The sequence below is a fragment of the Hoplias malabaricus genome, chromosome X2 (assembly GCF_029633855.1).
Source record: "Hoplias malabaricus isolate fHopMal1 chromosome X2, fHopMal1.hap1, whole genome shotgun sequence".
Classification (NCBI taxonomy): Eukaryota; Metazoa; Chordata; class Actinopteri; order Characiformes; family Erythrinidae; genus Hoplias; species Hoplias malabaricus.
In genome coordinates this window covers 46325120-46346769 of record NC_089819.1, presented here as the reverse complement: position 1 = coordinate 46346769, position 21650 = coordinate 46325120, and the positions used below count along the sequence as shown (strand labels likewise).

Here is a 21650-nt window from a genome sequence, read left to right as displayed (position 1 = left end):
ATGTTTGTGGTTTCTGAATGTTCTAATTGCTGCATCTGAGCTGAGGGAAATATCATTGCACATTCTGGCTCGTTTGTACTCTGGATAGCTCCAACTCTGGGCTTTGTTAGAGCCATGGAACCATGGAACAAAGTGCATACAGACAATTTCTAATTGACTTTTCATGCTTGTCCTACAAATGTGTTCCTCCAAATGTATTCCTTTGGGGGTTAATCATTTTTTTACAGAACCTTAGCAAACTTTTTTTATCCTAATGAGATAACTGTAGCTCAAACTATGCAAGTACAAAACATTTAGATTGTTTACTTTTATTTGTGAAAAAGGTTAGTTTGCAGTTAATTATAATAATACAGACCTGTTTAGTGTCTGTCATTTTCAACTGGAAGCTAAACAAAGTATGCATCGGTTTCTCTTTAGGGTGAATCAGAATGAAAAAAGAAAGAAAATAATATTTACAAAATGAAAATGCCTTTGTGGATCATGCATTAATTAACAAGGTTTAGAACTTGCTTGTAACTCAGTCACTCAAACATTCATGCACTCACTCCACTATATGGACAAAAGAACAATGTTCATTTCATTCCCAAATTACAAAAATAAATAAATAAAAATAAAAATACATGACTGTAAATCATTTACTTAAAAATAAAATTTTATTGTCTAAGAATGAGCAAGTGAACAATTTACAAGATTTTTTTTCTGCGTCTTTTTATTAATACTTTTGTACAAAATTCACAGTTTAAGTGGTTCATATTTAAACTGGGAAAAATACTCCAATTTATAACAACAACAACAGCAATAATAATAATAATAATAATAACAATAATAATAATAATAATAATAATAATATGGAAAAACAACAACTAACCACAAAAAGAACAAACAAAAAATACTTCTAAGGTCCTAGATTCCTGTTAGGAATCTGAACATATTTATTGGTCTCTTCACAAAAATGTGGCCATTGTGAGTGTTGATGGGAGGGAGTGACATATTGCTTATTGGTTGATTTTCACATGACTGTCACATGACAGGACTCATGCAAATATATTTAATATAAAAAAAACTAATTACAGATGCATGAATGTAGTTAAGTTATTTGGAAGTGGTAAGGCAAGAAAATCCAAATTTGTCATTCTGTTGAAAGGAACTGGAACCTGACATCTAAATCAACTTGGGCCAGTCTCTAGGGCATTTTAGAATGGCTCTCACACTAGCAGCAAGCAGGGAATGGTGAGCTTTGTGAATGTAGCTCAGATCAGGGGAACATAAACCCTGGCCATGGTGTTTGAATTTGTGGCCAAAGTCCATAAAGTGTGATATAGGGAGTGTACTTATTACCAAGGCACATCAAGAAAATAATCTAGAAAAAAAAAGAAATCTGTACAAATTTAATTTTTTTGTTTGTTTGTTTGTTTTTTGTGAACCATAGCAAAATGTTTGTAGTGCACTGGCCCAGTTGAAAATGGGACTGCCAAACTAATGATTTCTCAAAAAATATACAAAGCATCACTGCAAAAACGATCCCTTCAAAAAAACATGTACAGTATATAAAACAAAAAATCAATACAAGAACAACTACACACATTGCCATCATGTCACTATGAGTGGATTACATCAGTGGTCCTATAGCATTTCTATGTACAGTGAGCTCTACTGAAGTTACTCTGGCTTGGTGATGTTGTTGTTGTTGCTGCTGATGTTGTTGTTGTTGTGGTTGAGTAGGCTCATGTTGCTCTGTTTCCTGAGTGCAAAAGGAATCACCTTCTTTTTCAAGAAGAGTTTCTGGAGGAACCTGTCGCTAATGCTCATGGGAAAGTAGCTGTGAATGAAGTACATGAGGCCCACCCCTGGTCCCGCATAGTAGCGGACACTAGGCTTTGGAGATAGCAGAGCCTCAACAATAGTGTTGATGACTGGGCTCAAGTCCTCGTTGGCCATCTTGGCATGGCACTGGAAGAGGTCCTTGGTCTCTTGTATGTATTCCTCACCATAATCTTCTAAAAGGGATGGGGACAAGTTCTGGAGCAGTTGCTGGTGCTGCTTCTCCCAGTACTCAGTGTTACTGCTCTGACCTGGGAACGGCAAAAGTTGTTTTTTCAGTACAGGCTTTTCATGCTGTGTTGCGGCAAAAGGTCAGAGTTTAATATCGTGAACTATTTTTAAGCTTTAAATACCTATTGGATATTAAATGTCTAAACGGATATTTTTAAAGTCATCAATTTTATGAAACATTGTGTACTGTTTTACAGGAAAAAGTAAAACATTTTAAACTAATAATGGTATTTCATTTAAAAATAAATCCAAATATTCTATAATCCTGTCATTGTGATAGTTTCACTGAATGTAAATATAAAAATTAAGTAAAATACAAAAACACACACAAAACTGGAGATATACGAATTTGATCTGGCAGTAACTATATGTTGTGACATTATTACAAACATAAACAGTTACTTAATTGCAAAATTTGACATGATTATTCCAATTAGTTATTGTATTCACTTTCAATTAGCATTTTCTATTCATACTAAACAGGCAGGAATGATAGGCATGCAGATAAGCATTACTATGTTTCAAGCTCAACTATAATTTAATATCTCTCCATCTACTCAAAATGAAAACACCTAGAACAGTTATTGTTTCAAACTGATGTGAGTGGCAGACAGTTAATGTATTTGAAGGTTACATGCACTTGGCCATGTCTGTTTCTCTCATAAGAATAAATTTTGCTTCCTCAACGTCAGGCAGAACATCTGCTATTGTGCCATGTTTTAGATGAACTGGCAAGGACTAGTGGACTGTGTGCCAGCCTAATGGTGGGAAGGTGATTGAGTGGAAGGATCTGAGATGCATCAGAGGAATGTAAACAGGTTGTGAATACACTTTATCCTGTCATTTCTCTAGTAAACCTCCAGAACTTCAATTGACAGCAAAGCCAACTAAATTAGTGCTTCAATAATGCCTAACATTTTTAGTAACAACCGTATGCAACAGCCATGAGACAATGGAATGCTTGTGAGCATCGCAATTAACAGAGCAGAACTGAAATGTCTGTTTTATTTTAAGACGTAATCCAAATGTAATGCATCATACTGGAACCACAAAAACAGTATTTGTACTTGGCAGTGAATGGGACTTTTTAAAGGAGTATCAGGCATTACTGAAATGAGCACAGAGGCAGTTCACTGAAGGCTTCCATAACTATATGTACTTTAACCTGTATATCATGAAACTACATGGGCATTTCTCAGTGTAAGTTCTACTTCTGATGCTATATAAACCCTGGCCTTTCTGATTAAATCTGCAGGTACAAGTTTTAAATTCTTGTTCCACCACAAGAATGATTTAATTAATTAATTTTCTACGTGGTATTGATACAGTTAAAGCTAAGCTTGATTGTTGATTAGGACTTTGGAGCTGAATTAAGGGTCTAAATTTTCAGATGAACCAATGTTATAAGACAAAATTAACCAATCATGACAGGACTTAAAGTGAATGAGACAAATTAGTTGGAAACATTTTATGTGAACAAATAAATTGACATACGGTGTTAAGGACAAAAGTTAATAATAAAAATCTTGTACTTTATACTGTAGAACTATTCAGATTTTCAGAGTTTTCTCACCGGTCTTAAATGCTGAGGGTAAGATGGTGGACACTTTGACTCCCCATGGCTCCAGTTCATGACGAAGTGTGTTAATGAAGAGATTTAGTGCTGCCTTCGATGCACCATAGGAAGCCAAACACGGGAAGGGCTGCTCGCCTACAGACAAAAAAAAAAAGTGCATGAATGATAGCAGTATATTAACATGTTGTAAAGTCTTTAAAACCTCCAACTACCATAACCTGTATGGACCCAAAAACAAATAAGACATGTATTAATTAAAAAATATAGTAAATAAAAGATAGAGAATAGTATAGAATATACAGTGTATTTCTTTCACACAGTGTTTCCTAAGTAGCTGCAGAATTATTCACTGTTACTGAGACATAATATTTACTGAACATACAGCATAACTCATCTTAATATAAACAGCTTAATGATATTCCTGAAGTTTCAAAGCTATTAACAAAGCCATTAAGAATTTTCATTCAAAGTTTATAATTAACAACACAGCAGATACATAACAAACTATTATGAAATAAAAATATATCAATTGGTCATTGATCATGTTCAAATACACACATGCATTGTGGGTAAATGCAGATAACTGAGTATGAAAGGTTGCTGAAAGATCACACACAAAACTTTCATTGCTTCATCTTTCCATTACTAATAGCACAATAAATATATATTAAATAATCAGCTATTATAAAGAGTAAAAATATTTGCTTCTATTATTTGCTCTTAGTAATACCTTCCTGATAAAACTGGCCATTGCATTACTTGGTGGAGTTCAGTTGAGTACAAAGTGTTACCAAATTGAAAACAAATGCTATTAACAGTTAGACAGTGACAAATTATATGGTTAACCATCATTAAATATAAAAATATTTGCTCTTTTGTACAGACGTCAAAGTAGATATTTGCTTTATGAGTACAGGCAAGTAAATTATGGCTATGCACCCTAAATAAATAAATAAATATTAAGTCTGTACACTAAGAGTATGAAGCTCCAAGTATTTGATGGTAAATCTTAGCAGAGTATTTGAGTTCCTGGCACACAATTACAGGGTTGATAACAGTTGATCCAGTGGCATAATGCTGCCATTGTTAAATTGAAAGGCGAGCATTTATAGGGCAATAAAGACAGTAGTGGGGCAGAGAGGGATCAGAGAGAAAGTGCAGGCAAAGCAGCGGCGTGCTGAAGGTTAATTGCAGGTTGTGGTGCTTTTATATAAACATGTGGTTTTCCCTGTGGCAGGAGAGAATAAAAAAGGGTTTGTGTCTGAATCACGCCAAATTAGGTTATGAAAAAATCTGTGTCACATTTGAAAATACACATTGAAAGATGTGGCCCACATGGATGTAGGATTATTGGACAGGGACTGGTTCTGACAGTAGGGTACATTGTTCTTGAAAAGTGCAGATGAAAAAAGAGCCTTCTGTCCCATCAACATCACTATGATAGAGGCATCTTTCTTGTTGAACAAGGCCCAGTGCCAGCACTTTAGCAGGCACTCCGAAAAAACATTACTAGGCCGTTACTCAACTTGGCACAAGATCAGTAACCAGACTGAGATAAAATCCACAGGGCAGAGGGAAGGTAGAACATGCTGTATACATCTCACTCAACCTATCTGTCAAAGTACCAATCTGTGAGCAAAAAGATATCTGTTCTCAGGGGAGGTAATCACAGAGCCCACATAAGTTCAAGCGATATCAAGCATGCATCTAAGCCTTAGATGAGGGTTTGCTGGAATGTCAGCCATTTCTATTTATTTCACTGTTTTGAGTTTCAGATGTTTATGTTCCTGATGTTTGTCAGGATTCCAGAATCTAAAATTAGATGTGATAACATTTTCATTAGCGTAAAACGTAGGCTGATTAAGTGATATGGTGCATGTGTTGGCTTGTGCGTGTGTGTTTTCCGAGCCTTTATTACTAACAGAAGAAAAGTTGGCCTTGTTGACACAGCATGTGGTTGCAGTACAAGTGTGTGTGTGTGTGTCACAGGCAATGCACTGATTAACCTAGGTAGATTTCACTACATTTTCAAAAAGTTAACTAGTCATTGATTTACAATTCACATTTTTCCCATGGTATCCCGGGTGGTTGATAGGTTGTTGCTATCATTGGGACATGGGGTACAGCGGCATTTGCAGAACCACTTGTGGGTATCATTCCTTTTAAAATTCAGACTTTGAATGGTAATTATACAGCAAATATATGTGTATACAATCATATCTTTCCCAGCCAACCCAAAATATTGGCTCAGTGTTGATGACTCTAAAATTATAATTGTTAGCAATAGTTCACTGGCTGGTCAGCAGTAGCCCAGAGGGGCATTAATCATTTTTTATTCAGCTACATTATGCAATGCATATTGTGCGCAACCAATGTATGTATATGTACCTGAGGGACTGGAGATTGTCACTATTCTGCCTTTGTTCTGTCTCAGGAGAGGGAGAAAGGCCTTAGTGATGGAGACTGTTCCAAAGAAGTTCACTTCCATGCAGCCTTTGTAGTTGGACATGAGGGACAGCTCAGCATCTCCAAAGTTGACACAAACTCCAGCATTGTTTACCAAAGCCCACAGACCTGAAAGAACAGTGAAGACATTTGAATATACTGTAAATAGTTTTTTCCTACTATAATTCTGATGTGATATATATCAATGGAAAAGTGTGTTATAAAACAAAAAGAAATTACGTGTACTGACTTAAGCCAATAATTAGTCAACATTATTTAAAAAAAAAACTTTTCCAAAAAAAACAAAACAAAACAAAACAAAAAAAACAACCCAATAAATAATCAAGAACATTATTTAACCCACAAAATAAAATACACTTTTGGGATTTTAGAGAGACATATGCTACTATGTCTTTTCCTGGTAAGTCCATGGTTATTTCAGCAAAAATCACCAGGCCTCATTTTAAAAATGCTACAACACTAACAATAGCTTAGTAGACAGGGTGTGTGTGTTTCACTGGCCTGTCTTCAGTCAGAATCTGCCCCCTATACTGCATCATGAAAAGAAAAGTGGGAAAGACAACTACGGACTGTTGATGAGCCGAACTCTTGAATCTCACAAGAATATGCAAACATTCCCCTAGTGAAACTGTAATTATTAGTGTCCCCAGTTCTCAGATGACTATGAAGTTAAATTAAAAAGGAACATTAATGTGACACGTGCCTCTGTTGCAACAAATTTGTGCTTGTGTTTCAGGCACAGAACACAGTTTCCCAACATAGAGACACAGCATTTCACAAAGACAACATAATGGCCTCTAGAGGACATGCAGAAATAGATTAACCCATTAATATCCAACCTTATTGTTTAGCAACTAATCTTGAGTTTTCCAGGTTCAACCAGACCTGATTTCTTAGAGTACCCACAATGGGTTACTGTTTCCTCTGGAGGAATCAAAGGCTATTGGATCATTTCAGGCTTCAGACTGAGTTTTGAACAGGCTCCAGGCGGACTCAAATAACATCATGTTTCAGTTTTAATGCTGAATAGGCAGTGGGAAGGAATAGGCTGCAAAAGTTCATGCAGGACATACAGAGCAGCTGTTTCATTTATTGCTTTGGGATGAGCTCCCTGTGCCTCAAACACACACACACACACACACACACACACACAGAGTGTAATTTATTGTACATGTTCGTCCTTTGACCACATCATTTAAGAACATCTGGAGAGTTGGAGAAATATGAGACAGGAAAGGAGAATTGAGAGCTACCAGGAAACCAATGTATGTTTGATTAGTGGTAGCTGTGACTGTGTCAGATGGCTGGTGAATGCTGGCTCTGTGATCTGTACTCTCTGTAATACCCCCTTCATTGCTGTTTCAGAGCCAGCTTTGCAAGACAATGGTTACATCATATATAATGATCTCTTTAACCAGTACATTTAGTATCAAACTAAAAAAAACAAATTATCCCCAGCATTTGTGCAGCTTCAGGATTATTACTATGATTTAGATTTACAGAAAGAGAGAGAGAGAGGGCAAGAATGTGAGAGAATTGGAAGGAAGAGTGTGAAAGGGAGAGAAAAGAGCAAGAACAAGACAGACAGAGAGAGAGAGAGAGAGAGAGAGAGAGAGAGAGAGAGAGAGAGAGAGAGATAGCAAGTTGTTGCAGTTCCTGTGGTATTTGTATTCAGAATTGTGCATTTTGCTATGACAGAGATTAAGTATTATTACTTACATTCATGAGAATTGGATATTTCTTATAAAGGCCCTGCCATTGTAAGAATTTGTGTGTGAAATTACATTTAAAAAATGCTGAGTATGGTAATTTTTCCAATAAGTCCTATATTAATAAGGTTTTATAATTGCATTCATGATATATATAATGTTTAAAATATATGGCATAATGGTTGGGAAGCAGTTACACTTACATGCATAACACACCATAAAGCATGTGGTCCAAAACAGATAATAAGATTATTAAGTATAGTTTAAACTAAATCTTATGACTGTCTGAAAAAAAATTGTTTAATAGCATGCCTTTAGTTTATGCTTACACCAAGCATTGTAAGATACAGCATATGCCATGCAACAGCTTATGAATGCACTTGTAAAGCATTATGAATGCCAGATTCATAGAAAGTGTTACCAAATGTGCTTTTTAACAGCGTGCGAAGCCACAGCATGTTTGTGTGAGTGATGCCTTGTTTGCTGTGAGCGTGAACTTCACCTACAAGAAAGCACATGTCCTTTGGACTGAATGTGCAAATGTCCTTAAATCACTGTAACAGATGAGTGATGAGAGAATGAAAGGAACAAGTCATGCTTTTTTAGTCTCTCACATTCTTTTCTGGAAATATGCAAAGAGACATGGGTACATTAAATTCTGAACCATTCTTTTCTTCTTTACTTTGACAACTGTAAATATGCTAAAATACCTTCTGATTGGGAAAGACAACTTTTATTTTTAAGTTAAAGAAAAATTAAGCATACAGTGTTTCATATAGTGTTTGTTTATATAATGCATGTATAGAAATTTCAAAAATAGACTCGAATGGCTTCTTTCTATTATATCACAAATACTGATTTATGATTTGAACCTAAATTGTTTGTCATCTTTAACTTTTATTCCTAATTAGAACTTTAGTTGCTGTAGATATTTTCTTGTTATATTAACTTCCATGAAAAATAAAATTAGCAGTTAGCAGACACCCCTTTGCTTTGATTATATTGTATTCAGCCTATAGTGCTTAAAACCCACATATGCACACTGGCGTTTATGGGAAATGTTTCAGCTCAGACTGTTTTTATTTATTTATTTATTATTTACATAATTAAGATAAAAAAAACAGATTAGTCTTAAAACTAGCATAACTAAACCAGTCACTTTATTCTCAGGCAAAAAATTTAATGGTTGTTAGTTATGATTTTAATTATAATTGTTTTGTCTTACATAAACCCTAATAAACAGCATTAGTGGATTTTGGGGGGACAAGGAAAACACAATGAAAATGCAAATAAACAAATAAATAAATAACAACAATAATAAAAATAATAATTATTATTAATATTAATATTATAAAATAACATAAATTAATAAATTAAATTCAATTAAAAAAAAAGAAAAACTCAAGAAGACTACAGAACATGGACACATTATTTCTAGACCCCAAAAAGGAGAAAACAGTTTTGTGATTGGTCTATTAAGCAACTTGCACTTTGCTTGTGTTTGAAAATAAAGCGAGCCCTTGATATGCTGCTAGTAGAAACACAGCTCTGCAAGAAAGAGCCGCGTTAGCATGTGTCGCTGACCTTTTGAAACTCTACGATTACAAACATGCACACGCATATGCTGTCCTCAACTGACTCCCACACTGTCAACAATGGTAGAGGAAACCACCCAAATAGAGTAAATATATCTTCGCATTACAAGGGACATTGCCGTTCTATGGCTTGTGTTTAATGTGTAATTTATAAGCTGATGACTCTCCCAAAGAAAAGAAAAGGAGAAAGTCAGAAAAGTGCAAATAGATATGTATATTGTTACCCAGCCGCGTGTACGTGCAGTACAGATGTGTACTGTGTACATTCACTAAATATCTACACTAAACATCCAGAATATAGAACATGACCCCTTTATAATATTTAAAACTGGCACTGGAGTAGCAAGACTTTAACTTTATTTCACCTTGCCTAAGTCCACTCTAGTTAGTATCTAATTAGAATTTACAATGATAACAATAACAATACATTTTAGCATCTCTTTTATTAGTATCATTTTAGTATTACACTAATTCATAAGTATCTCTTATGAATTAGTGTAAGATGTTTATTTAAGGGCGGCACGGTGGTGCAGAAGGTAGTGTCGCAGTCACACAGCTCCAGGGACCTGGAGGTTGTGGGTTCGATTCCCGCTCCGGGTGACTGTCTGTGAGGAGTTGGTGTGTTCTCCCTGTGTCCGCGTGGGTTTCCTCCCACAGTCCAAAAGCACACGTTGGTAGGTTGATTGGCAACCCAAAAGTGACCGTGACCGTGAGTGTGTGTGTGTTGCCCTGTGAAGGACTGGTGTCCCCTCCAGGTTGTATTCCCGCCTTGCGCCCAATGATTCCAGGTAGGCTGTGACCCTGAATTGGATAAGCGGTTACAGATAATGGATGGATGTTTATTTTAAGTGATTATTCATTTGTATGCTTGTGAAAGGCAATTCTGTTTGGGACGACAAGGTGTATATGTTCATCTCATGTATTAGTGTAGTACTCCTGCTCGTTAAGACTTATCAAATCAGAAAATCTAAGGAACTGGTATATAACAACCTTAATATAATGTGTACTGCTACACAGTCATATGAGAATATTATAATGACTTTCTTGTTTCTATATTCCCTGTCCTTTCTCTCAGGTCTACTCCCTACTAGTACACTCCAGTAGCACTGCTGTGCCTGATTCACTCATAATATAATAACAAACACTAACACACCACCACCATGTCAATGTCACTGAAGCACTGAGAATGATTCCCCACAAAATATACCTACCCTCTGGTGGTCCTGTGGGGGTACCGACCAATAAAGGACATGGTGAAAGGGGGCAAACAATTTATACAGAGCCACACATGGTACAGTCTGTAACTGTAGAACTACAAAGTGCTCCTCTATGGACTCTGGAGCTGTGAGAATGGACAATGAGTGCAGAAACTAGAAGGCGATCATAATATTCTGATATAACAGTGTATTTCTAGTGGTCTCTAAAACATCACTGTCCTAGCAACAGAAGAATGGATCTGAGCATGGTGCCTTAACAGGACAGTAAGGGTGTTTACAAAATGTTTTAAGAAATTATGCTTGTGTGTGAATGAATTTACCTTTCATGCCCAGTTTGGCTTTGGTGTCAAGGAGGGCCTGCTGGACCTGCTGGGGCTGGGTAATGTCCACATGCAGAAGAGTCAGTCGAGAAGAGCAGCTGCTCCTCAGTTGCTTGGCACCCTGACCATCCAGATCTAACACTGTCGCGAACACCTCAAAGCCCATAGCGTCCAGTCGCTTGGCTGTGGCATGGCCAAACCCTGTATCACACCCTGCAGAGAAATTGGCAAAGAGAAATGGAGAGAAATAAAGAAAAGAGAATAATTATGCTCACAACCCATAACAGTCCAACCTTTCAGAGCAGGCTTAACTTTCTCTTGTAGAAGTCTGAATCTCACTATCTTTTGCAATCAAAATTTAGTTTTCGAAAACACTTTAATTTTCTTGCAGTTTCTTAAAATCTCAAGCTCTATTAAATTTTTAAGCTTGATTTGTTTTCTATGTTTGGTTTACAGGGTTTACAGTGGTTAGAGTTCACCATTTTAAATATGAACTTTTGAAACATATTTATTTGCTTCTGATTTTCTTTTTATGCAAGCAAACACTTAAATATAAATGATCAGAAACATATCATCTTGAACATGTATACAATTTTACATGTTTAAATATTGGTCCCTACTGGAATTAAAATTTTCACATTTTAAAGTGAACTTTCATGCCAGTCTCCAAACAGAGCACATCCAGCCATAATACATTTATATATTAATCCTTCACTCACGTCAGCTCTCAGGCTGGAACGAGTTTCCTGCCAGCAACACTGTTCCCTTATCTCACAGAAGGCAGAGATACGGACACTGATAACATTGCAGTTTCTTTGGTAACAGAGGCAAAATGGTAACACAAACAAATACTGAAAGGAAAACAGGCAAACAGGCCCTCTCGTAAAATAAAACATTTCTCATTAAACAAGGCTTTGAAGAATTCCACACACATGCAAAGTGTGCGTGACAGGTCAGCTGTTCAGGACGCAAATGATAGTAAATATAACACTCAAGCTTTATAAGCATCATATCCCAGTGGATAAACAAGTAAGCTTCACAACCTTTAACCCCTGGCAAAAGGAGTTTTTTTCATTAAAGGGATTTCATTGAAGAGTAAATAAAACAAAGTAGGAAATAATTTCTTACTGTTCACAAATTTGGGTAAAATATTTATAGTTTAAATAATGAAAGCACAGCAATACATGTAACTTATTCTACTTAGTCTAAACTTTTATGCTCATGTATTTAATATGAAGAACTGCAGTTATGCTTCATTTTAAGGGGTTATGAAGTGTATGCATCACTGTGCTGAACTGCTAGCGAGCAATGAGCAGTGAAAAAAAAAGTTCCTTTCCCCTTACATTCCTCATTATACACAAGCATCATTTCACAGATAGCCAACTAACAAAAGAGCAATGGGGAACATTTGGTCACTAATGGTCACTAAGGAATCTTCAGAATGATGTTGTGTTATATATTGTATATATTGTGTTATATAATCTTACAATACTCCTATAAAAATATACAGTATATGATATACGTCTTACATACAGAACGTTTGTAGGTTCAAGGTTTTCAAAAATATTCTCAGTGTGAGATTGCAAAACAAGCAGTTGAAAGCTTCATGTTTTCTGACTAAGTTCCACACCAGAAGTCACCCTGAAAATATATGAGCCTATTTCTATCAAGTTTGCACTCCATTTGAATGAGCTCCAAAGCTTATAATGCCCAGCTGACAGGCAAACAAAAGTCAATTGAACTGAAGAGCTGTAATAAAAAGCTTCCTGTTGGATTTTACAGGTTTCCAGCAAGCACATTACAGAAAGGCCAATGCACTGGACCTTTTTCTGTGCTCTCTTGGTGTGTGAAGGAGTGAATAAGTGTGCATAAGCTCAGCATATTTTACATGGAGTCACTGCTGTTATCATAGGAGAACACACACCTCCCGTGAGTTCAAACTTTTATATCTGAAGGTATTCTAAGGACATGGTGCAATCAGACGCACCCTTCTCCCTCACATTCCACTTAGTACTGGAGTAGATGGGAACTTTGTGCACCTTTATGTGTATGGGTGGGATGGGGTGGGGTGGGGTGGTGGGGGGGGTAAGAACATATTATCTTTAAGCTTTATGCAGCATGACTCTGCAACAGTTCTCAGATGTATGATGACAATAAGACATTGCATGTGATCTTTAGTTATGAAATAGTTATGTACTCCTCCATTTTCTCACACAAAATTCTTACTCAAAAATTTTTCCCTACATTTTATCCTACAGGTCTGCCTCATTAACTCCTTACTTCTAAGGCCCTCATCAAAATCTGAGGCAATTTTTTGAAATGAGACCTTTAAGGACAAACCAATAATGTGCTGGTATAATAAAGAGCTAATGCACAGTACATGTAGAAGATATATATAAGCGTTTGTAAATGGCAGGTAATGGTTTTAAATGAGGTCAAAAATTTGAAAAAGAACAAAACATTAAAGTGCCAAAATGTTGGTTGAAACTTTGTCCATGTCTTGCTCTTGCTGTTGTATGATTTTTTGTTTGAATTCTCCTTTAGATTCCTTCAGGCCAGTGACATGGTGGTGACCCACAGCTGTGGCCTGTGTTGAAGACCAAGGGGCAGGGTTACATAAGGGGTGGCACAGATATTTTGGGTGACTGGTTGAGTGTATCACTTCATTCTGGGATGAACTGAGATCTGGACTCACTCCAGGGACATTGAGTAAAGAAAAAGGCCTGCCAGAAGTCTAACAGGGCAGAGGAGTAGCACGCTCACACACATACACACACTTCTGCAGCATGCACTCTTTTTCATACTGCCTATCACGTTGTTGGAGTTTATTATTATTATTATTATTATTATTATTATGATTATTATTATTTTATTTATTTATTTTTTTTTTTATTATATTGTTCTATTGCTCACTTGCTGTTTCTCAGCACACACACTGGAACATTACTGCAGCAGCACTTGAAGACAAGCTTCATCAAGGAGAATGACTGTGAATGGCTGGCTCTTATGCAACCAGTAATAGGGCTTGGAAAAATAAACAAATAGACCCTCACACAACAACTACACACACACACACACACACACAGAGAGAGAGAGAGAGAGAGAGAGAGAGAGATAGCAAGTTGTTGCAGTTCCTGTGGTATTTGTATTCAGAATTGTTGAGCATTTTGCTATGACAGAGATTAGAGATTATGACAGAGAAATCCCCATAGATGTAAACACAATTACAGACACTTATTTTTAGGGCTCAGTTTTCCTGTCACATATGCACAGTGTAAAAATCAGAGTTTCAGTCAAAATTTTAAATTTAAAAAGTTTTGAAAAGATCTGTCCTTAGGTGGTCTACCTCCATAAAAAGGGCAAAATCAAGGGAACATAAAATATAAAAACCAAAGTTATTGAAAGATATACAGAATTTGAGAGTCTTAACCACCAAGTAAACCACCATCAGCTAAACAGTACAAAAAGCTTTCATCTCTGAAAAACTGTAGAAAGGATGGGAGGATGTGGAGTTGCCAGAACAATGGACTGGCCAGGTCCAATACCGCAAAATCAATGACTGTTCATGAGAAGCAGGAAATGCATCCAACAAAGAACAGATGTAATTAAAGTGAAGACTGGACAAATAAAACACTGTGTAATATATATTCGACAACTGAAACATCACATTTTCTGATTTATTTTCCTGACTCTGCAAAATGTAAATACTTAGATGTAAGACTTTCTGCAAGAGGTTCTGACTTTATCTCTGCTCTTGCACCAGTAGATGCTCAACTTATGAAACTGTATCTCTTGAACAACTCAGCAATAGTGCAATGCTTTAAAGGGTGAATATATGTGAGGTGGCATGGAACGGATGTAATGTTTTGCGATGAACCAACAGATGAGTGTGTGAGAAACAAAGCTCTGTGTTTATGTGAGTGTGTTTGTGTGAGTTTGGCATTGGGAATTCACACCTCTGTGGCACAAGAACCTTGTGTTCATCATGGCTTAGGTCGCCATGGAGTTTTGCCAGAGTGAATGAGTGATAGAGAGAGAAAGAGAGAGAGAGAGAGAGAGAGAGAGAGAGAGAGAGAGAGAGAGAGAGAGAAGTGATGGATAGCCTCAAGAGGTGCTGCCAAACAGAACTTAGCAAGTACTTCTGAGAGATGAAGGATGATATCTGGAGCAGGATTAGACATTAATCCATATTCAGATGATATAATTGTTTCCCGGCATGGACTGGACCCTAATAGGTAACTGACTGGATGATATTTATTTAGGCTTCAGTGTTGCTTTTGGCCATGCAGTGTGCAGTGGACAGGGAGGACTTCAATCACACCAATGTGTGTGTGTGTGTGTGTGTGTGTGTGTGTGTGTGTGCGTGAGAGAGATAGAGACAGCAAGAGAGAGAGAGAGAGAGTTGGGAAGATTTGCTGCAGTTTGTGCAGAACACTGGCTAGACTGTGGTCAGTCTGTGTCCAAGCAAAATGTGTGGCAAGTTGGGACTAAATCTGTCCAGATGTTTCAGCAGCCTCCTAGCCTCAGTGGAATGGCCATTCACTTGCATTTATAAGAGGTTAAACTTTTATTTTTTCATTTTCACTGACGAAGGGTAATGTCCCCAAACAATTAACAGGAACGGATGTCTAATTAAAACACAGCACATTCTTTAAACCACTTCAGTGTACAGCATAACAGCATTAAACCCTGTCTGAGCCTGTAGAGACAAATCCATTCCTTGCGTATTGCAAGAACAAAATCTATCCATTTTGTGACATATTTTAAAAAATACAAGTTATCATTTGCACTGTAAAAAAATCTGAATGAACCAATCAGTATTCAGCAGTGAAGATGTATTATGTTCTATAGAGTCCTGAGAAGACAAATGAAGGGATGAAGGCCACATCTGCAGAGCCATCTAATAAGTCATAAACACTAAATAAACAAGGACGTGCCAAATGAACTATCCAAATCCAGCAAAGTCTTAGGCTTTCCAGGACAGGGTTCTGGGCACCAGCTCCTGGCAGCTTGTGTGTGTGTGTATGTGTGTGTGTGTGTGTGTGTGTGTGTGTGTGTGTGTGTGTGTTCTCAATCCATGCCAAATAAACACATGAGTGTACAATGAGTAGGAGCATGTCTACATGGCTTGGGACACACTACAACAAATTCCTCAAATAAGAAGGGATGGGGGGGGGGCAAATATCCTGAGGTGTGTGACTGGGGATTCTGTGCTGGTTGCCATGCCAGTAGACAGCTTTTTATGGATTTAAGGAACCCAAATGAGATCTTTCTCAGAACCCCACCCCCTTACCCCCTTTCCCTAAGTCATGGCCATAATCTCCATTTGGAACATCTGACCAGGACCAAACTGGTTTTGGTAATAGAACGACTCCAGTGCTGGAGCTTAACAGCTACCTGCCAATTTCCTCAGCACAGGAACTTTGATACTTTTCCTCCTGGAACAGCAATAATCCAATAATAATGCTGCAGTTTGAGTAAACAAAATTGTTTGTTTATGTGTGTGAACTCTTTGAACTTCTCTCTAAGCCTTACCTAGTAATAATGTAACTCATTAACACTCCGAACTATTGTTGGGATATTGTGGTACTCACATACACTGATCATCCATAACATTACTATCACCTCGTTTTATACTCACTGACCACTGACTGTATACATGAACATTGTAGTGTTGTTCTGCCCCTTTTTCCTATTTATAATTATTTTAATATTATTAAATAATATTATTGACATTGCGTTTCCATCTTTAATTTTCAATTTGTAGATTATTTGTGCATATCTTTAGATATAATTTACTAGTGTCTTTGACAGAAAAATAGCTTTAAATTTGAAAATGAACAGTTCCGAAGAAACAGTAAATAAAGGGAAATAACTAAAGTGTTCAGTTCAGAACCATTAGTTCCTGTAATGATCTACAGCCTGAGAAGCTGCCTTGGGCTTCAGTCAGGTTCAAGTCATTGTATATGAAAAATGTATATTTTAGGAATGTAGCTGGCTTGCATGAATGTTGACCTACACAAAGTAGAGGCTAGTGTGCAGGATAAGGTTTATGTGCTGTTTGGTAACAATCCAGACCCATTTCTTTGGGGGTGGAGTCAAAGAAATTAATATAAACAAACAAATCATGATTTACCACGACCCTGAACTGGATAAGCGGTTACAGATAATGAATGAATGAAAATTCTGATTTATTGTTGCTTATTTAAAGGTATCTAATAAATTGCACTTGCAGAATTACTGTTAACACACAAACAAAAAGTCATAGTCAAAGTCATGGCGTGACTCAATATTAGCATGTCTGGAATTATTTTAAGGACTCACTTAGCAGCTGCTATTCAGTTTAACAGCATGGCAGTGTGATATTACTTAATTTATGTTTACTTCAATTACTAGTAAGGTTTAGTAAGGTACTGAAAAGACTACTATGCTCTCCAGGTAGTATAGATGTGTATGGATTTTAGAATGTAACACTTGAATATAAAGTACATTAATTTGTAAGAAAGGATTAAGTAAATCAATTTCATTACAATTAGAGAGAAGTAATTAATAACCCATAATCACTATTTTGAGTAGCACCCTCATCAGTGCTCATAAAAATAGTGCCAGAAAGTGTTTTTTTTTTTTTATCAAACTCCACTCTTAAAGAACATTTCTGTGAAACTGAACTGAAACCACTTTGTTTGAAAGTTCCTTTAAGAAACCAAAGAGTTCCTCTGTGAAAACACTATTTGGCAAAGTTTGCTCATTTTCAGAGTTTATAGAAGGAAGTGAACAAAGTTCATAAGGTACTTCATTGAGAGTAAGTTTCAGGCAGTAAGGAGGAGATAAGGAACTTTTACTTCTGTGAGACTGCATCAAAAGGGGAAAAACAAACAAGGTTCTATGCAGGCACAGATAGTGTAACCTACATTTACCCTCAGGTCATATTTCCTCTTTGCTCTGCTGATTAGAAGGCGAAGGGTTGTAGATTTGATACCTGGGTGTGTACCGTGGGATATGGACCTTACACCCCAGCACTGCAGGTGACTCTGCCCTTCAGCCAGGCATCTGAAACCAAGTGTTCTCTGTCAGGTGTCTTTTATAATGAATGTTTCTTCTCCTGCTTGACAATGTTAATGTAGGGTAATATGAGAGATTAAAGGGCACTCACAGCTAGAACATATCATTTGTAGCTTTAGGTAAAGCACACAGTACAGCCAACGTGTGTATGTGTGTGTGTGTGTGTGTGTGTGTGAGAGAGAGAGAGAGAGAGAGAGAGAGAGAGAGAGAGAGAGAGAGAGAGAGAGAGAGAGAGAGAGAGAGGAATAATATGTATTAATCTATGTATTTTCATTAGGGAGCACAGTTTTCACTTCAGTCACCTGCATAATGATATCTTGCCACAGAGCAGAGAATTAAACACCTTTCAGTTCTGCTTTATCTCTGCAAGCAGCCTGGCAGCTGATTCTTGTCCAAGCAATTAGCTGGAAGTGGGCTCTTTTTTTTCCTTTTCTAAACTGAGCAATAAATATTAAAAGTTATGCTAATTTGACTTGCTCTTGTTCCAGTTTAAAAACAAACACTTGGTCTTTACTGACATTTAAGTCAGCACTTTATTGTAGATTTTTTTTCACTGCACTGACATCAGATTGGTTTGGAAGAAATTACCCACTCACACACACGCGCATGCACAAACAAACGCACACACACACACACACACACACACACATACACACACACACACATAAAACATAGAGGTGGGGAATAGAGGGAAGCCATCCTAGCCAAAACCTTTACAAGGATAGCAAGCTTTCTGAAGCTCCAAGGGGAACTTGGAGACTGGACAGAATATTTAAGGCTCTCCAAAATCTGGGAGCTCCAGGACTTCCCCAGTGTTTCCAAGAGGCATGCCTTACCAAGAAAAGGTATATGTAACACTGCACCCCACCCCCATCCATTTTAAATATCCACGTTGCAGTTAACACTTTCTGGGAACATCTGAGAAATACTTAATTAACAATATATAACAATACATGTGAGAGCTACAGTGGAAGCGTGTGGATTTGAGGAACATGCAGAAGTTGTGTACTTTTAAGAATATTTAACATCAGATGTGTTCATCCAGAATTAAAGGCAGGTTTTAGTGCCACTGCTGTTTTGTTTACATTCCAGACATGACTTGCCTTTAACTGTAAACACAGTGATACTGTCACTTCCCTTGATTGCTTGAGTCAGATAATGAGGATCAGAGTGTGTCGCACACTCTGTACTAAATCATTTCAGCAGGGCAGAGAGAGAGAGAGAGGGAGAGAGGGAGGGAGGGAAGGAGAGTGAAAGAGGGAGGGAGGGAGGGAGGGAGGAAGTGTCAGTAAGGCACAATCTGTTCTGTGTCAGGAGTCTGTGCGCTTTCAAAGAAGTGTTTGTGGGCGACCAAATCTAACCTGGTTCTGTGTGCCCCCTGATGTTCCCGATGTGGCACACTCAACTCAGGAATGTCTTACAGTATTTTTTATTTATTTTTTTTTAAGAAGAAAACAATAACAAGCAGAACAATGTGTTCAGCCCAGGTTGGAGTGTCTTAAGTTTATCAACTGCTGGCAATGAGAAAAGCTTTTTTCAGATGTTTTTAATTGTTATTATTATTATTTTTATTTATTTATTTAAAACATTTTTGGTCATATTTTACCTGTTACATGCCATGCATTCACTTCATGTCTATTAGGCTTTCTGGGTTTCAATATATAGGATTTATGTCAACATAATTTAAAAGTCAAATGGAGCCACAGTTCTGTTAGATTACATAGTTCACTCATTGAGGATACCTGAAGGCATTTTTCCAAATTGCTGTCCATATCCAATAGATATAGGTTTTCAAAAGAAGAAAGGATGATGAATATCGGTAAAAACCAAAAAATTGATTTCTTTAATAAAGGTGATATTACACATAATATAGCACTATTTTTCTTGTAATACTGTTTTTTTAAGCCCAATTTTTAAGCAATATGTGTTATAAAAGAAACCGGTCTATAATGGAGATAATTGTGAATGCAAATGCAGTGTATCCAAGTGCTTTTTTATTGAAGATTGCACTTGTTATCTCTCTCTTGATTCTTATTTATTTTACTCTTCAGCTCAACTCAAAACATGAAAAAGTGTTACCAATGCATCTTTCTCTCTGTATGCCTCTCTCTGTTACTTATTTTATGTATTATGACATTTGGCTAATTCAATATCATATTGCACAAATGTATAGAGAAAGCAGAATGTTATCATATATAAGGTTATCAAGTTTTAATTTCTTTCATATTCATGCATATAGTTGAGATAAAAGTGAAGTTTGTGAAATCCTTTCACTCATTGTCTGTAAGCTGTGTGTGTTTCTGTAATCCTACTCACCTGTGATGAAGACTGCTTTGCCCTCCACAGGCAGAGTGGGTGCCGGGGCAGTAAGGGTGGTGTAGAGCCAGCAGGCAGCACAGAGGGTGGCTAGTGCCAGCACAGCAGGCATGCAGAGGGCACACAGCCTCTCCACCAGCAGCATGGCACCCAGCCATGCCACAACAGAGGGCATGGCACTCACATGGGACGCCAGGAACTTCTTGACTGTCCCACCGACGAACACTGACATCACACCCATGTATATCCAGAAGGAGAGGGCATAGTCATCCATTGTGCTGAGGATGAAGTTTGGGGCAACTCTGTCTCTATGTCTGTCTATCTCTGTTTTCCCTCTCTTTCTCTCTCCAGCGCTCTTTCTGTTACTGACAGGTCTGTGTAGTTTGTTCACCCTGTCTTTGTCTGTCTCTCTTTTGCTTTGTCAGATAGATCAAAACACAAGCATGTGCTCTTTCCTTTGTTTCCTCCTGAGTAGACACACACACCCTCAGACTGCGAGTACACACCGGAGCTCACTTTGTACACCGAGTGGGGCCAGTGAATTGGCTGTGCAGAGCGTGCATGCACATATATAGATCTGCATGAGGGAGGGGAGGGGCTACACTCTCTCTCTCTCACACACACACACACACATCTAATCACAGCACAACTGCCAAAGTTTCATTACACTTTAAGCCCCCCTTAACACACACCCCTTCTCTGTCTATCTTTTTTCTTTCTTTCACCCTTTCACTCAGTCTCACTCACTTACTTGATTTTTCTATTCTCATTCACTGTTCCTTTTTTCTTCCTCTCTCTCCCTTACCTTAAATCCACTTGACTCTCTCTCTCTCTCCTTGATACCTTGATATCTTTTTCTATCCTTAATCCCACCTGGTTTCTCTCACACACACTCCCCCACCAATAATAATAATAATAATAATAATGATAATAAAACATTTGGTTTAATGCTGAAAATAAATAAACAGAGGTAATAATAGGTGTAGTGTAGGTGATACTTAATCCGTGAACCCCCACCCCACCACCACTTCTGATTCTATTTCTCGCTGTCTCATTCAGACTAACTATATCTCAAACTAACTTACTCTATCTCCCTTTTTCTTTCTCTGCTGGTCTCTAATTGTCTATTATGTCTCTCCAAGAGTACATGTCTTTTTCTGGCCTTGTTTGAAACCCTTTTATCTCTGAAGGCTGTATAATTGTGCTGAGCTTTTGTTTTGTAAAGCAAGGGTGCTTTTACTTTTCCAAACAGTGTGCTGAATTCATGAAGGACTTCAGCATAAAGCTCAGAATAAAAGCTACCATTGTTCCGTTGGCGTGTGCAACAGGTGGCAGGT

General features: G+C 37.4%; 1 protein-coding gene across 1 annotated transcript; it reads right to left on the bottom strand.

Moving 5' to 3' along the window:
• Positions 1–308: 308 nt before the first annotated feature.
• LOC136676748 (11-beta-hydroxysteroid dehydrogenase type 2-like) lies at positions 309–20839 on the bottom strand. The gene is made up of 5 exons (XM_066653952.1): positions 20314–20839; positions 10936–11148; positions 6017–6202; positions 3626–3763; positions 309–2072 (listed from the first exon to the last, which is right to left on the bottom strand). The coding sequence occupies exons 1-5, from the start codon at positions 20585–20587 to the stop codon at positions 1660–1662; spliced, it is 1224 nt and encodes a 407-aa protein (XP_066510049.1). The 5' UTR covers positions 20588–20839; the 3' UTR covers positions 309–1659.
• Between the last annotated feature and the right edge of the window lie 811 nt (positions 20840–21650).

Bases quoted from the DNA above. Each gene is read 5' to 3' on its own strand.
- LOC136676748 (XM_066653952.1), bottom strand. From the start codon at position 20,587: ATGGATGACTATGCCCTCTCCTTCTGGATATACATGGGTGTGATGTCA. The intron at 11,149-20,313 runs GTGAGTAGGATT...ATTTCTCTGCAG, and splicing joins CAAAGCAGTCTTCATCACAG to GGTGTGATACAGGGTTTGGC. The intron at 2,073-3,625 runs GTGAGAAAACTC...TGCCGTTCCCAG, and splicing joins ACCCTCAGCATTTAAGACCG to GTCAGAGCAGTAACACTGAG.